The sequence below is a fragment of the Giraffa tippelskirchi genome, chromosome 4 (assembly GCF_054371585.1).
Source record: "Giraffa tippelskirchi isolate mGirTip1 chromosome 4, T2T-mGirTip1v1.2.pri, whole genome shotgun sequence".
NCBI classification, from domain to species: Eukaryota; Metazoa; Chordata; class Mammalia; order Artiodactyla; family Giraffidae; genus Giraffa; species Giraffa tippelskirchi.
In genome coordinates this window covers 185,639,189-185,657,136 of record NC_137278.1, presented here as the reverse complement: position 1 = coordinate 185,657,136, position 17,948 = coordinate 185,639,189, and the positions used below count along the sequence as shown (strand labels likewise).

Sequence of the window (17,948 nt, the reverse complement as noted above, 5' to 3'; positions counted from 1 at the left end):
CGCATGCACTTTTAACTAAGAATGTTAAGATTTTTATTTATTTAGTGAGCTTTAGTTAAAAGACATTGTGATCCTAAAAGTACTTGGACAATATAACTATATTCATTTTAATTGAAATAGCATCCACTTGCAGGGAAAAGAGTGTTTATGTTCCTTTATGATTGTTCTTTATTTTAGAGTCTCCTTTGCCCTGTGTCCTTGTCTGTGTGTGTTACTCAGTTGTGTCTGACTCTTTTGCAACCCCATGGACAGTAGCCTGACAGGCTCCTCTGTCTGTGGAATTCTCCAGGCAAGAATACTGGAGTGGGTTGCCAATCCCTTCTCCAGGGGATCTTCCTGAGCCAGGTATTAAACCCAGGTCTCCTGGATTGCAGGCAGGTTCTTCACGGTCTGAACCACCAAGGAAGCCCATGTCCTTGTCTAATGGATACTCAAATCTATTGTCTGGAGGTCAGTGTGATAATCTCTTAGTCCAGTAACCATTGCAGGGCCCTGTGGTTATAATTTACAGTTTCTGGAATATTAGGGTTAGAGTCTGCTTTATTCTCTCTAGACAAGATGACGTAGTACTGGAAAATAATGCAATACAATAGGGAGTACTTGTTTTATTTTTGCAATATTGGTTTTTATAAAAAGAATTTGTATATTTCTCTTCTACCTTCCACTGAACCAAGTCTAGCTTTTTAATGCCCCTTCCCAAGAAGAGACTTAAAAAAAGATGCTGTCCTCCTTTTTTCACTATTAAGGTATCTAATCTCTATCATAGGTTTACTTCCTTCCCCACAGCATTTTATTCTGTTAAAACATCAGAATTTTTGTACTTAGACATATTCATGGTATTCCTCACATTTAGGTACTTCACCATTTTCCACTTTATCTCCAGAGGCTGTTTGTTCTTAGTTATTTTGTCATCAGTTTATTGCTTATTACATAAAATGGTATCCCATTATGAGACTTCAGATTTCCATTGTTGCACTTTCTTAAATCAACAGGTAAGAAAGTCATTTGCATGCTTTTTAAGTCGTGAAAGTATCACCACAAATAAATATCTAAATCCACTGCCTCTTATCAGCTATTAAATGTGTTTTGTTTAAAAAGAAAAAAAAATCACCACAAAAGGCTGTAAACACCTATTGGTGTAATAAGCTCCAATAAACTAGAGGAATCATAGAAACACATTATATTCCATCCATCATTCTGTTATCACGATAGTCAATATATAATTCTTTTTTAAAAAACTATATACTGGTTTACATGGTTTTAGTTTTATTTACTGGGTAAGGTTTCTAATACTTGAGTAACCAATAAAAATAACATTGGTGAAAGTTTTGGTTTGGAAAAAGAACTTCTGTATCTAACATTTGCCAGAAAGTTAGTGGCTTACGGTTATAAATGTCCTATAATACAGATCACATGGAATAATCTTTCAAAATTAACAAAGCAGTATTCAGTACAACATCGTGACTGTTTTCTCTGTAATTAAAGTTGTTTTCTAAGGTCTAGCACGTCAGTGATTGATCTTCCTTACAGGTTTCTTTGTTGTATGCTACTCAGTGGGAAAAAAAAATATTTGCTTACAAATGATGTATATTTTTTAGGTATCATTGCATGTTGCATATTATTTTAGGCATCTGTTATTTTGAGCTTAGATAAATAGATTGGGATTTGTCTCCTCTCATATCTAGAAGACAGTAGTAGGCATAATCTTATCACTTGACCTAGGAAGAATAGTATTTCTTAGGCAAAGGTCTTATTCTCCAAAAAATAGCCACTCTTAAATCAAAGCAGTTTTTTTTTTTTTTCCAGCAAGCATAAAGGGTAGATTTTTCTTTGTTTGTGTTGTTTGTACATTCATTTAAAATTTTTGTTTACTCCTTCCATTTCTCCTCTTACATTTTTCTATAGCATACTTTCTTCAAATATAAAAATCAGTCCCTTTACCTTATTTATGTAAAGATTTCTTTGTGAAACGACAGTCCCATAAATTATTGCGCTTCCAGTGCTGCAGTCTATGTTCTAATATGCTGGTGCCCATCTTGTGCTATTAGATTGATTTTTCCATATTTGAATTTGACAGTGGGTCTCTATAATGTGCCTAGACCTGGATACAAAATAATGGATGTAGGTGGATACTCATACTTATTTTCTATTCATGGCCCACCTATCATGTAAAATGCAATGATTGTGGAGCCAGATCAACTTGCTTTTGTTTATGAAAAGAGAAGAACAAATTGAGGTCCTACTGTGGATGGGGGTGGAGTGGGAACTGGTGAGTCTAGCTGTATTGTAAAACTAAGTTAGCATTTACACACACATGGAGAAGGCAATGGCAACCTACTCCAGTACTCTTGCCTGGAAAATCCCATGGACGGAGGAGCCTGGTAGGCTGCAGTCCATTGGGGTCGTGAAGAGTCAGACATGACTGAGCGACTTCACTTTCACTTTCATGCATTGGAGAAGGAAATGGCAACCTACTCCAGTGTTCTTGCCTGGAGAATCCCAGGGACAGAGGAGCCTGGTGGGCTGCCGTCTATGGGGTCGCACAGAGTCAGACACGACTGAAGCGACTTAGCAGCAGCAGCAGTACATACAATAGATAGTGGAAAGGGTTATGTAGGATTGTCAATACCTGGGGCTTTGAATTGCATCACCTTTACTCACTAACTTTATTGTTGCAATAAAGAAATTGGCTGTTTCACTACCTGGTATTTTGTAAAGTTTGTGGTAATAGTACATACATTTTCTCTTACTCTCTTTTCCTCCAGCCATAATGAAAGGAAAGTGACCTGTAAACATCCAGTCACAGGACAGCCATCCCAGGACAATTGTATTTTTGTAGTGAATGAACAGTAAGTAAAGCGTTTCATGGAACGCCTCTATTCAAAATGGGGTCATCATTCCAATTGCCGTTATCCGTATTTAATACAGTACAATTGAACAGTTTTTTAATCTGGACATTTGCAGTCAAGTGTAGTAACAGAATACCATCTGTTTACCATGTGTGGTATAGAAACATGGCTTAAAATTTTTTTCATGAGGAATGTAATTTCAGAAGCTATTTTTACAATAGCTCAAACACAGAGAATAAACTCAAGATCCCTGGTGCAAGGTCAGGAGGAACTAAACTTGGTCAAATTATTAAACTAATTTGAGCTTAGGTTTTTTATCCTTAAATAGAGATACTAGGAATTACCATTTCTCAGGATTTTTATAAGCATCAAATGAAATTTACTTGAAAATAGTTTATAAATCTGTTCTCAAAAATTAGTTGTTGGTACATTGTTATTATTTTCTTTTAGGGGGTTGGGAGAGGGCTGCTGCACTGCCTGTCTTATGGGATCTCGGTTCCTCAACCAGGGATCGAACCCGCGCCCTTGGCAGTGAAAGTGAGGAGTCCTAACCACGTTGACCACCTGGGAATTCCCTATCATTTTTATGGTCTTCAGTATTATAATAGCAAATCTTGTAATTAAAATTTTAACGTTCCAGTTAGATGACCGAGTAGCATATGCTTATTAAAATAAACATGATATTAACTTAAGTTGTTCTTAGTTATATTTCAAGTAGTTATAAATATTAAGCTGGAACTATAGAGCTTATTAAGCTCTAACTAATACCCAGCTGCTTGGAAAAGTCAGACACCAGCATTGTTAGCTCCAGGAAAATGTTATTATAAAGTGGTTTACAGAAGCAGCACGTTCTAGCACTCTTGACATGTTATATTTTCAGGACCGTTGCAACCATGACATCTGAAGACAAAAAGGAACGACCTATAAGTATGATAAATGAAGCTTCTAACTATAACATGACTTCAGACTATGCGGTGCATCCAATGAGCCCTGTAGGGAGGGTAAGTTATTTTGCTTATTACTCTTAATTATTGATAACTGGCATAATTGGTAGTATCCATTATTATTACTCTTAATGAACTTAGAATTATAGAATAATCATTTCATTTTTGCTATTACATGAATCTAATTACATTTGAGGTAATTGGCATAAGAAGCAATGCCTTGGAATATAAAGAAATAAGATTATATTTTAATAATTTAATGACTTACATTTTTAAAATATTATAGAGTTCTGATTTGGAATTGTTTTACAAATATGATGGATGTTTGTGTGAGACAGTGGCAGTTTATTGAATCAACTTAAGTTTTAAAGGTGATGATTAATACAATGACCTAGAAGTCCCGTTATTAAGTATGCCTAGAATGATCTATGTATTCTATTTTCTTCTATAATATTATATTATGCTATTTTGTTAATGTAGAATCCATTACTGCTAAAAGGTTTCAAAACCCTATGCCAGTTGCTTGATGACTGAAATATTTAGAATCCATTATGTGAAAAGTGTCATAGCCATATGGATACAGAAGTGGTTGGTTTTTCTTTGTAATCAGAAACAAAAATACTGTTTAATCTATGATTTTAGACTTGTGTGGCTATAATAATTTACAGTTATTGCTTCTTATACCATAATGTTAATGTTTTGATGTAGAATTTTAATATAAAAATGTCTTCAAACTCTTAGAAAATCTGCTAAATCCGAATAAATAGTTGCCTTAAAGTTACTGCTTGGTGCCTAAATGAAGGATGGCAAGAGAATCAAAGGATGATAAAAGAATTGTCTTTATTTATTTAGAAAATAATTATGTATTTTATAATAGTAAAACAGTTGTAGTAGTTAATTATGGTTACTGTAAAGAAATACTTGTTAAGGTTTTTTTAGTGAAATATTGTAGAATATTACAAATAAGTATAAATTTTCAAATAATGTAAATTATTTCTATTTTGTATATGACATAAAGGATAACTGAGCATCATAGTGCATTTCAATTAAAATCTAGAAAAATGACTGGTAGGTTGAGAGCCACTAAGTCATTGTCTGGAAAGGAAGTTGAATCTGTGCCTCACACTTTACACCCAGCATTTTCAACATGGACCAGGTGTTTGAAATGGTAAAAAACAAAACTATAAAAGCAGTACAGAGAACAGTGGAAGTTTTAAAAAATAAAAACAGCCAACTCAGAATGCAGATTTGCTGTCTAAATATGACAAGTCCTAGAAGTCAAAAGAGAATGAGAAATTCAGCCACAGAAAACTATCATGCGTGCATAATATTGATAACTTATATGACAATTAAAGAAGAATACTGAGGAGTAGGTGTTAGATAGGCAGTTATTTGAGGGGGAAAGATATTCTGTAACTATGAAAAGAGTTATTTACATGGATAGACACACATGTATACACAGTGACATTAGTGTTTGGGTTGTTTGGATGCTGGCGTCTAGAAGTGAGAAGTAGGCTGGTCCTTCTACATCTTTTTGTACCGTTTGAGATCTGTACTGTGCTTTTATGCATTATTTGTTCAAGAGGAAATTAAAATTTATCCAGAAAAAAAAAATGCCATGGTTGATATTGGACCTTAAAATTCTACTATGTGCTAATATACATTTTACGAAAGGAAGTTTTAATGAAATACGCTAGCTTTCCAAAGATTCTAGTAAGTTGAAAAATAAGAGATAAATTGATACTGCTTACCTTCCTAGTTGCTGCTGCTGTTAAGTCGCTTCAGTCGTGTCTGACTCTGTGCAACCCCATAGACGGCAGCCCACCAGGCTCCTCTGTCCCTGGGATTCTCCAGGCAAGAATACTGGAGTGGGTTGCCATTTCCTTCTCCAGCTTACCTTCACAGAGAAATTGAAATTCAGCTTCTTTTGTCTTTATGTTTGTTGGTTACTGCTATCATTCTGACCAAGATAAATTGTTTGGGTTAAACATAGCAATATTTTAAAAGATTGTGTGTACTTTTAAGAATATGGTAAATATCACCTGGCTGGCATCATTCAAGTTCAGAGTTGTCTATAAAGAAGAAAACACTACATGACATTAAGCAGTTCCTCCCGGTCTTGTTTTGACTTGATGTGATATGTTTGTTTATATTTTATCTGTGAGATTTGCTCTTGTAACTTGACACTGTTGACTTTCTTTAATTGGGACAACACTGTTAACTGCAGATATAAGTCAAAAAGTTCTGTCATTTGGTTTACTCTTTAAAATGCGTTAATATAATTTTTACACAAGGTTCATTTTATTTAGCAGGTAGGGCAAAATACTGCCATACACTGTGCCTTTTTAAAAATTGTTCCTGAAAATTTTAAAGGAGAGAAATATGTGATCCTTTTTTAATATCCTTGAAGAGGAAAAGTCTTTGTGCAGAATTCTTATACTTGAAACAACTAAGACACAAAAGCAGAATTGCAATAATTCATCTGAAAAGATTAAATCCTGGAAGTTTCAAAGAAATCTAAAGAGATTTTACAAGATTAAAATTATGAAGATAAAAAGTAAACTCAATATCTAGGCATTAATACCACATTTCCTGTTGGGCTTTTTTTTTTTTTTTCCCTAGACTTCACGGGCCTCAAAAAAAGTTCATAATTTTGGGAAGAGATCAAATTCAATTAAAAGGAATCCTAATGCACCTGTGGTCAGACGAGGTTGGCTTTATAAACAGGTATTTTTTTTCCCCTGTTTGATGTAAAAAAAAAGAAGAGAATATAAAGAAACCTTTTCAGCTGAAGGTCCTAAGACAATTGTATAAAGTGGAGAAGAAACTGTAGAGTTAATCATCCAGGTTCTTCCCTTTTTATTACCATGAAGAGTGTTAGGGTAACAGTGAAAAAAGAACAAGTAATGGTTGTTACCTGGAACAGAGATAATTGTGTGTGTGTGTGTGAGAGAGAGAGAGGTATTTCTAAATTTGAAATTAAATGTATGTTGTATGAAAATGTTAGGAATAACACGCTAAGATCTAGGCAGAAATATTTTTTCAGTGGAAAAAAATACAGAGTTGTTCATTTTTTTATTCTTATGAAAAGGTACAATTATGTACTTCTCTGCTTTGATTTATAGAGAAATTTTATGATAATTTGAAATTTTTCTGAGTTTTACAGATTTTTGCTTCCGTGCCCTCAGAACTACTCTTTCAAGCGTCTGCTTTTTTTCTTTTTCTTTTCTTGTTTATCTGTTTGCCCAGGCATAGGTCACTTTTATACCCTGATAAGTAGGGGTTTACATTGTTTCATTATCTGGAAAACCTGGTAACTAAGCTTTTTTGGAACCTTGTTAGTTTTGTAATTGGTATGGATGTGTGTACATTGGACTTGGTGGCATCTATTTTGATTGCTAGGAGGCTGTTGTTTTCTTTTTCACTTTATGGTTTGCATCTGGATTTCAAATAACTCCAGATAACTGAGATAACTGCACTCAGGACCTTTATCTTCCTTTGTTCTGTCTTTCTGATTCTATGTGTATGCAGATGATGTTAGTTAAATATTAGTTCATTAATAGTGCTAATTTACTCTGTCAAATAATGCTAATTGCTTTCAGATGACCTAATATTACATTCATTAAAATTCATGATGAGTTCGTTATGAAACATTCATTAGACATTGTTCCACCTGACAATTGGATGGCAACTAATCTAACATATTAGAAGTAGACCCACTTAAAATCCAGAGAATCCCCATTTGAGCAAATTAATTTTGCCAATTTCTGACTGCATTGATTGAGTGTGTAACTTGGATATCAACTTTTAATTTTTATTTAAAGATCACTTAACTGTATTTTAACCATCTGACGTTTAAACTTATCCAAGCTGAAAGATTTTTTTTTAACTAGACTTTCTAATGAGTCCAAGTTCTGTTCAAATAGCTAAATGTGATATTGAGCTTATAGAGGATATGGGACTCCTTACTTAAAATGATTGCCGTTCTTAGTTCTTGATCCCTTGATTAATTTAGTATTGCCAAAGCTCCACCAACAAGTTTCTCTACTCCTGAGTATTTATTCTGTAATAGGTGTGTAGCTTACAGAGAATATTTGTAGAACTGCTTAAAAATCTAAACTTTCAAATTATCTACACTAAAGAAATAGTTAATTAAGAAATTAATTAACTTTCCTTAGTGTAACTGTAAATTTTAAGGACGAAATCTCTTAAGAGATTTTTACCCATATAATTTCTTCAGTTCTGAAGCCATCCTTAAGTGATGGTCACAACTAGAAACAAATTAAGAAATATTAATCAACACACATACAAACTGGCATCTTTTTTACCTGTTTATGTATGTGTTTGCGTGTGTCTGTGTTTCATTTTTTCCTGTGGTTTTGCTTTATTGCATGTGGGAAGGTAATTTTTATTTAAATTGTAGTTTTGTTTGAGCTTGGTATTTTTATTACCTAAATTACTTAGAAAAAGCTGCCAAGCGGGTACTCTCTTCTGCAAGATAAGCAAAACCCAGACTGGATATGTAAGAAGAAAAAAATGTTTATTAAATGTGTTTGTATGCTAAGGGTCCTTTACTCACAATCGTTTAAATCACATTACCTTTGGAATAATTTCGAATCACACACTTCTCTTCATGTTGAAGATTAACATATTTATTAAATCTGACTTACCAGAATGCACACACTACTGCACAGTTACATTATTCTCATGCTAGCAGACATGTTCAAATTGCTTGCAAATACGAAACCAAATCAAACTGTTTCAACAGAATTCCTTTTTACATGACAGTATTATTCGTCAAAGACCAGTGTACTTAAAAAATACGTTACCATGATACAAATCCTTGGAAAACTACCCCAAAATTTTGATTAGGGTTTTAGTTAGATTTCTGTGCAGCGTATATCAAACACACCTTGTTTTAAGAGTTTATTTTAAACAAACGCACCAGAAATGAGTTTTCATTTTCTGAAATGAAAAAGAAATAATCCTTGGTCATGCTGATTTCATGCAGGACAGCACTGGCATGAAGCTATGGAAGAAACGCTGGTTCGTGCTTTCTGATCTTTGTCTCTTTTATTATAGAGGTGAGTTTACTACCAGAAACTTGTAGAATGTATGTGAAGCATCAGATACTCTTTCGAAGAAAAAAATCAGAAATGTTATTGCTATTTTATTATCAACAAATTGATATCAAGAAACTCTTGATATGTGTGATACGTGTGTGTTAGTCACTCAGTCATGTCTGACTCTTTGTGACCCCATGGACTGTAGCCCACCATACCCCTCTGTCCTTGGGATTCTCCAAGCAAGAATACTGGAGTGGGTTGTCATTCCTTTCTCCAATTGACATATGTAATTTGAAGTAAATAAGGTGGGGAAGAAGGCAATATAGTGCTTCAAACGGAATGGTCTTAGTTTTGGTCTGGTTTTTGTAATCTGTTTCTGCTGACCTGATTTGTTTTATATGAAGAGCATGTGAGTATTCACTCTATAATGTTATCCTTGAATTCAGTGCCTAATAGATAAGAAAACATTCATTTGATGGGATTCTTTTTATATGTCAGTTTTGTCACATCTAGCCATTGGTCCACTAGATACCCCATTCTCCCCAGCAAATGATTTTAGAGCATTAGAGACTACTATGATGTATTAGCAAATAACAAAAATAGCAAAGAATTTATTTATTATGATCCCTTCCAGTACTCTCTCTCTGTCTCTCTATCTCTGTCTCTCTCTCATACACACACACACACTTTTCTTTTAAACAGTGACAACCCCCTTGAAATGAGAAAGTTGCAAAAGGGATTAATGGCCTGCAAATTAGGCTATTAATGTTGATGGAGAAGAAGTAAAGGTATTACTGAAAGCAGTCTTCATTTATATCTCTCTCTCATTTGTTTTAATGTTTTTGTAGGCTTTACTAAGTTGTTGATTAATGCAGAGTCAGAGTCCAGAGAAATCTCTGTTCACGTGCCATGTGGATCTGTTAGCTTCCCCAAAGTTGGTGCGAAGCAGTGCAAGGGATGCATATGCCATGCTCCCCTAGAAATCTGCTTCAGCTACACTATAAAATTATGAATCTGGACAGTCAGCCTTTCTTCCATACTTTAGAATCTGGTTGGAATCAGTCAGTATATAGTTACCAATTTACATACCACAAAATACGGTAGGATCTTAGAGCCTATTAGCAGTTTTTAAATTTACTTTGTGATTGTCCCCCCAAAAAAAGGTGGGGCAGAATTCTGTGGTCGCCTATCAAAGCAGCATATGCAAATTGACCTTCAAAATTTGAAATTACTAGAATTGTATTCATCTTTTTTTTTCCCCCCACTGTATACCGAGGTTGAGAAATACTGCTGAGTCAGAATTAACCAAACCTATAAAATTTCATGTTTGGCATAGAGATATTTGGTTGGGCTGCAATTGTGGTATAATCTTTAGTCAAGTTCAAGACTTAAAATTTTCTTCAAAGGTTTTCCCAGTCTTTCAGAAAGTCAGTGTTTGTAACTCATACATTATTCCTAAGCTTATAATTTGTACTTTTCTTTCTTTTTTTCAGTATGTTTTATAGACTAAATTTAGGACTTTAAGAACAAGAAAATGTTTGCTGCTTCTCATATAAAAAATTTCTTAATGTTGATTTGCAAGAGAAAGAACACTAAATTTCTTGCCATTTGATATTATTATTGCTTATGGAAGTATGCTTGCTACTCATCACTTTTATTAAAATAACTTTTAATGTAATTTTAAAAAAAGTAAAGGTGAATTCCAAAGTCATGTTGAGTATGAGATTCCATATTATTTTTAAACATATGTGTTTTACATTCAATACATCTATTAATTATAGTGCAATTTCCCCAGACAGGAGGAATATGAAAAAGACGAAAATATAGAAAGGAAAGAAATATCACTTAACTCACCTCTGTTCTTCAGATGGTTGGAAAGAAGCATATGATATTACACTTTTGCTACTTTATCAACAGGAAATGTTAGATTTTAAATGAAAACTCAGATTTTAGTGAAAAGATCATAATAACTTGCAATTTTTAGAGTGTTTACCATTTGCTAAGCACATACCATTATGATCTACTACATCACTTCCTCACAGCCAGCTGAACGTGAAAGTGAAAGTGTTAGTCACTCAGTCATGTACCACTCTTTGTGACCCCTTGGACAGTAGCCCACAAGGCTCCTCTGTGGAATTCTCCATGCGAGAATAATGGAGTGGGTAGCCATTGCCTTCTCTAGGGGATCTTCCCAGCACAGCCACCTGATAAGGGGGCAGATCTTATTCTACACAGTTACACAGGAGGAAATGAAGAGCAGCAAGGTGCAGTAGCTGACCTGAGGTCTCCCCTAGCAAGTCTCAAGAGCCAGGATTTGCACCCAGGCACTTTTCCTAACCACAAGTTTTTGCCCCACCCAAATCTTCTCTTCTCTTTTTTTTCTTGGCCACACCATGGGGCTTGTAGGGTCTTAGTTCCCTGACTAGGGATCAAACCCCGGGCCCACAGCAATGAAAGTACAGAGCCCTAACCATTACACCACTAGAGAATTCCTAATCTCGTCTTCTCTTGTGCATTGAATACAGCAGCCCCATTCATTTCTTCTATATCTCTCCAAGCATCTAATATTCTAACATTTAGAGTGTGCTGTCAGAAATTTGTAATGGATCAGTCTGTGTTTTACAGATACAGGAAATAATACAGTGAGAGAATAAGAGCTTTGCTGCCTTTTTTTTTTTTTTTTGCAATAGAATAGCATCCAATACCAGATGGAAGCCCAGGTTCTCACTGTTCTTTACCAAACACCAGGCATATTGTGAACACTGTGATAAAGCTCGGAAATTGCTCTGTTCTGTAGTCAGTCTATTGATGAAACTTAACATGGGATATAATTCACTCAGCAAATATTTATTGAGCAAGACCTGGTTCATTCCAGGTATTATTAAAATAGCAGTGAAAGAAAGCTTCCATAAAGCTTGCAATCTCAAGAGATCAGGGAGACAGTGGATCCACTCAGATAAATAAACAAAACACGATGAGTGCTTTTAGGAGAAGTTCATGATACGAAAGAAGGTCATGGGGCAGGAACCTGTTTGGATCAGGACTCTGAGCGGACAGTGTAGGTAGCAAGATCCCAATGACAAGAAGGAGCCAGAGTGAAGCAGAGTATTCCAGACAGGAGGGACAATAGTGCAAAGGCCTTGTGGTAGAAAAGTGTTGGGCATGTTGATGGAGCAGGAAGAAACCAGTGACCCAAGCTCTAGGGTTGGCGGTAGGGAAAGAGATGGATGGGAGAAGTGGAGATCGCACCCATGTTGGATGCTATTGGAGTTGAGATTCTGCCCAAAATGCCACAAGGAAGCGACCATATATTTTTAATCCCAAGAGTGATGTGCTTTAATTTACGTTTTCAAAAAGCTCACTTAAGCTGCTGTTGAAGTGAAAGTGAAAGTCTCTTAGTTATGTCCCGATTCTTTGCAGTCCCATGGACTGTACAGTCCATCGAATTTTCCAAGCCAGAATACTAGAGTGGATAGCCTTTTTCCTTCTCAAGGGGATCTTCCAAACCCAGGGATCAAACCCAGGTCTCCCACATTTCAGGCAGATTCTTTACCAACTGAGCCACAAAAGAAGCCCAAGAATACTGGAGTGGGTAGTTTATCCCTTCTCCGGGGGATCTTCCCAACCCAGGAATTGAACCAGGGTCTCCTGCATTGCAGGCAGATTCTTTACCAACTGAGCTATCAGGGAAGCCCCAAGCTGCTGTTAGGGAACAGGTTATAAAGTAGAAGGAAGGAAACAGAGTTAGGAGACATTGTGTAGAAATGATGGTGGCTTCAGACTAGGGTGGTAGCCAGCCGTGAGCTCTTTTGATGCACCAGACATCTTAATAGGTGGTAAGATACAGAAATTAACAATATAGACTCCTCTCCTTATGGAGCTCACAGATTAGCTGAAGGAATCTGAGAAAGAATGTTGTAGTATTCAGTTGTGTTGACGACTGTTGACCAGGCCTATACAAGGAAGGAGTCAGGAAAGAAGGTTGATCTAGAGACAAATGACTTGCTTAGAACATACACAGCATGAGGGAGCATGGCATATTTGTAAAATAACATGTAGAGCTTAAGGAATAAAGATTATACCTGAAGACCTAGCAAGAGGAAAGGCTAAAAAGTAGATCAAGGCGTGAAAGGCATTTGTTTGTCATTCTAGTAAATTTAAACTCCTATATTGAACATGAAACTAGTATCAAAATCAAATGTACATTTTAGAAAAATCATCCCAGCACTTGAACTACAAACCAAGAGTTGATTAGTCGCTAAGTCATGTCCGACTCTTTGTGACCCCATGGACTTTAGCCTGCCAGGCTCCTCCATCCATGGAATTTCCTAGGCAAGAGTACTGGAGTGGGTTGGCATTTCCTTCTGCAGGGGATCTTCTCTATCTAGGAACTGAACCTGTGTCTCCTGCATTGGCAGGTGGATTCTTTTTTATTGAGCCACCTGGGAAGCACAAAAGCCAAGACAACAGTCAGCATAATATTGAAGTATTCTGGGTGAGGAATGGTAATTAGTAACAGTATTCCAGTCTGCAAGTTATTTACCCGCCGTAATTGTATGTATGCCTTATATTGTTCCCAAACTTCTTTGAAGCAGAAGAAGAAATAGGGTATCTAAAATACCATTTGAATCCACTAACGTGTTGAGATTCTTATGGCTCCTGCCCCAGGTTGTGTTCCTCAGGAAGCAAGCCTTGAGATGGAGATCAGTGTGCAAGAGGCTTACTGGGGAGTGGTGTTGGTATCAGGACCTAGGGCTGGGGAGGAAGGGAAGTAGGACAGCGCAGAAGGAGGAGTCAGGCTTCCCTGCAGTCCGGGAAAGGCCTGGCTGACCCCCAATCCCCGACAAGGAGTTCATTCTTTCTACAAACATCAAGTACCTTCCCTTGGCTTGACCAGAGTACGAGGCCCTCTGGGTGATTGAAACTAAGACAGTTACCTAACTAAAACTAAAAAAATGCCGTGATTAAGAACATTTAGGGCTTCCCTGGTGGCTCAGATGGTAAAAAAATCTGCCTGCAATGCAGGAGACCTGGGTTCATTCTCTGGGTGGAGACGATCCCCTGGAGAAGGGGCTAGCCACCCACTTCAGTATCCTTTCCTGGCAAATACCATGGACAGTGGAGCCTGCTGCGCTATAGTCCGTGGGTCTGCAAAGAGTCAGACACAACTGGGCGACTAACCCTTTCACTTTCAAGAAAGTAATCCAGCGTATGACTCTTTGGATAGTCATTTGACTGATGAAGATTGTGTATGCCTTCAGTTTTATATAATAATGGCAGTTGTTACTGAACTGGTAGTGTGGGCTGAGTGCATCATTGCAGTCATTATGTCTGTTAACTCATTTAACCGTCACGGCACGTTCCTTTGTGGCAAGTCCTGTTTTCTTCAGTTTTGTGATAGGTGACACTGAGATACCCAGCATCCGGTAGCTTGGCAAGATCTTCCCGCTACTTAGAATCCGACTGGGAAACAGTCCATGATAATCGGTGAAGTCACCCTATGCTTATTACCTCTGCATATTCTGAAATAACTTTAGGAAAGGCAATTTTCCAGTTATGCAATGTAGAAGAATTTATTATTTGATAAAAAATGATTTTTTAATAAAGATGACTTCATGAGCTGTTTCTGATTATATGTTTTATATAAACATAAAATTGGATTTAAAGTTAGAATGTGACTCATTCTTTTAAATTGTCATTCTTTATAATTATTGTCTGCTTTCTGCCCCCCCCCTTTTTTTGCCTGTCAGAATAAATCTGTACTTTTGTTCATTCTGTCTTGTATTAGAGAACTAATGAATGAGTATAATATAGTAAAAGCAAAATTTTGTTCCAGTGTTATGAGAAGAGTTACAGAAATTAACCTCTAATGTCACTTTTTTCTTTTGGAAGTTTCAACATATATTCTAGAAATGAGGGGGAAATAAGTGAAATCCCTTATTAAGTTTATAATATAATAATAAAACAACACAGCAAGCATAATAAAAAGAATTATTTCTAATTTATAATTTTTTTCATTGCTGAATTCACCAGCCTAATGCATAGCTTTATTAACTTGTCTTACGGGTCTCTAACAATGTACTATACTATATATTTCAAGTTTCATAGACGTCTCTGCCCCCAAGCAGCAAGTTAATAATGTGAATCTATACTGTGCCAGAATGAATGTTTTGACATTTTCCTAGATATATTTTATGTGTTTGCCTTGTAGGTCTGTGATTTATTCTCCTAACTTTATTGTGTATCATAGTGACTGGTAAAAACAACCCTTCAAGGATACATGTTTAAGAAGCATATAATTTTTCTAGCATAGTTTAAAAGATGTTTTCATGTGTATATATTCATGTATTCAAAAATGTTTGAGCATCTACTAGTATTCTAAGTGTCTTTTTGGAGTTTACATTCTAGTCGGGGAGAGGATGATGATAAGTAAAAAATAAAACATACAGTGTTTCAGAGGTATTGGGACAGATGTTTAGGGTCATTGTGGTAGAGTTCCAGAAAGAGAAGAGAGGGTTCTGGGACAGATCAGGATGAAAGCACTTCAAAATAAAGCAGTCAAGAAAGGCTTCATTGATGAGACATGGAACAAAGTCTGAAGGTTGTGACGAGAGAGCCATGCCTATCTGGGCTTTAAAACAGTTGCCCGTTTAAATCCTATGGGAAACATGGGTGGATTCATTTTGTAAATTTTCAGCATCACCACTTACACGCTAATATAGTTTCAGTGAATCACATGTCAGAGGACTTTGTAGAACGCAGTCTATATGCCAAACAAAGGTATGCCATTTTTGTGTCTTAATTGGCCTTTTTCTGACACGTGGGCCAAGTTCTGATTTGCTTAAGACAGGGAATTTTGTTGAAAGTAAAGCAGTATATATATACTCCACTATTTAATGTTTTCCCATAAAACCTTACCATATAATACATGAATTGAATGAATTACACGAATTTATGTATGAAAGTCTTTTGGTTTTGTCAAAATAAGTTTTGAGAAAAGTTATCTGCTTCATGAGAACATTGAAAATTCTAATCAGATGTTCAATTACCTCTCAGATGAGAAAGAAGAGGGTATTCTGGGAAGCATACTGTTGCCCAGTTTTCAGATAGCTCTGCTTACCTCAGAGGATCACGTTAATCGCAAATATGCTTTTAAGGTAAGGACATAGTCATACTTTTTTTTTTCTGAATTTGAATCTTGCATTGGTTAAGAAATGGATATTGACTGTGGATTATCACAGAAAGACATTTTATTTTAGTTACAGTCATTTTTAATATTTAAAATACAATAGTGGTCTTAGGGTTGAGGAGAAGAGTGTCCCTTTAATTAGTAAGAAGTACATGCTGAAGTATTAAAGGGCTAGGTGTCTTTTTGTGCCTACTTTCAAGTGGTTCTAGATCAGGGGTCCCCAACCCCCAGGCCACAGAACTGTTAGGAACCAGGCCACACAGCCGGACGGTGAGAGGCAGGCAAGCAAGTAAAGCTTCACCTTATTTACAGCCCCTCCCTATTGCTTGTACTACTGCCTGAGCTCCAGCTCCAGTCAGATCAGCAGAGCCATTAGATTCTCATAGGAGCTTGAACCCTACTGTGAACTGCACATGCAAGGGATCTAGGTTGCGGGCCCTTATGAGAATCATCCTGAAACCATCCCTCCCTGGGTTCATGGAATAATTGTCTTCCATAAAACTGGTCCCTGGTGCCAGAAAGGTCAGGGACCACTGTGCTAGATATAGCAAATATGTTAAAATGCTAATAGTTGATAGATATAACGATAGGTATCCTGGTGATCATTGTATTGTTCTTTAAAAGTTACTGTATATTTGAGTTTTTTCATGATAAATTTGGGGATAATGTGTTTTTTAACCTCACACATGTGCACTCATGATTTTAGAGAATATTTGCAAAGGTACTCTTAGATCGAAGTACATCATGAACATCGGATAGTTTTGAGAGCCTATTGAAGATGAGACATTAAATCTATTATTAAATCTAAGCAGAACGGAGCTTGTCTTCCCTAACTAATAATACCCACCCATCTGTAATGTGCTGGTAGAACACCCTCAAATAAGAGGCCACTTTAATGCTAAGTTGGTTATTTTGTTGGTATTGTTCTCAAAAACCATGCTGCATTCTTTGCTTTATGATGATGGCTGAAATAAATTTCAGAAGTCACCTATTTTTTTAAGTCAGTTTTAAATTTAGAACTCTTGAGGGGTTTAATGTAAAATTTTCATTTTAAGGAAAAGAGGAAACATAAGGGTAACGTAGGCTGTTATTTAACAATGAAAATGTGTGTGCCATTATAAAATTGAGTCAATCCGTAATTCCTATCCACTTTTAAAGAACAGTCAGGACTGCAGCTGAGCTACAACTTTTGCCAGTTGACAAGTTGCATTATTAATTACAGAGAAAAGACTGGGAAAGGCAGGGTGGTGGGAGGATTGTGAGTGCCCTCAACCAGAAGGTCATATCCGAGCAGAGACCACTGGCTATGAAGGCATAAGCTACCCATTTCAGTATGTTACAACAACGTTTAATACCAATAAGTTAAAATAATAACTTTTTAAAGCACAATGCCAAACTCTCTGATACTGACAGTTACTGGGGCACTGATTTAAATTCTTTCGTTTGCTCATCAGCTTAGCAAATGTTTATTGAATTTGTACTAGACAGGACGTTTTGCTCAGGTCTTTGACTCTAAATATATATATATATATTTTTTTTAATGTCAGTAAATATGATTTTAAAATAGCAATAAAAGTGACCATGTATGAGTATATTGTCTCTGTAATTATTTAGTTTAATTTTGATTGTATTTTATGTGTAACAAGAATAATGATTTCTGTTTTCAAATTCTCTCCTCCACGATGTTGTTTTCTCTGAATTTATGAGCCATGTTTACTACTAAGTCTGTTGGCGTTGATCCTACTGCTTTCCCAGTGGTAAGTAGGAAGTAGAGATAATTGTTGAACAACACTGTGGAACTTAAAAGCTAAATCGGGAACTTTGCCATCATATTCCCATTTGACAGATCGCAAGCTTGGGTGTGGTTTGTTAGTGTCTTGAGCCCTGGCCACAACTGGAA

General features: G+C 36.1%; 1 protein-coding gene across 15 annotated transcripts in view; it reads left to right on the top strand.

Moving 5' to 3' along the window:
• Positions 1-17,948, top strand: part of PLEKHA5 (pleckstrin homology domain containing A5) — a 256,829-nt gene that overhangs the window by 146,445 nt on the left and 92,436 nt on the right. For 12 of the 15 annotated variants that reach the window (XR_014082634.1, XR_014082633.1, XR_014082635.1 and 9 more), the window contains 5 exons: positions 2,766-2,849; positions 3,730-3,850; positions 6,416-6,520; positions 8,805-8,877; positions 15,916-16,016. Coding sequence is in view for 10 of the 15 variants with exons in the window: in XM_081592282.1 (XP_081448408.1) it covers positions 2,766-2,849; positions 3,730-3,850; positions 6,416-6,520; positions 8,805-8,877; positions 15,916-16,016 (484 nt within the window). In the remaining 5 variants the exon portion in view is untranslated. Of the gene's footprint in view, positions 1-374; positions 451-2,765; positions 2,850-3,729; positions 3,851-6,415; positions 6,521-8,804; positions 8,878-15,915; positions 16,017-17,948 lie in introns of those variants that run through there. The other 3 variants (XR_014082636.1, XM_081592278.1, XR_014082637.1) reach the window with 2 other exon arrangements.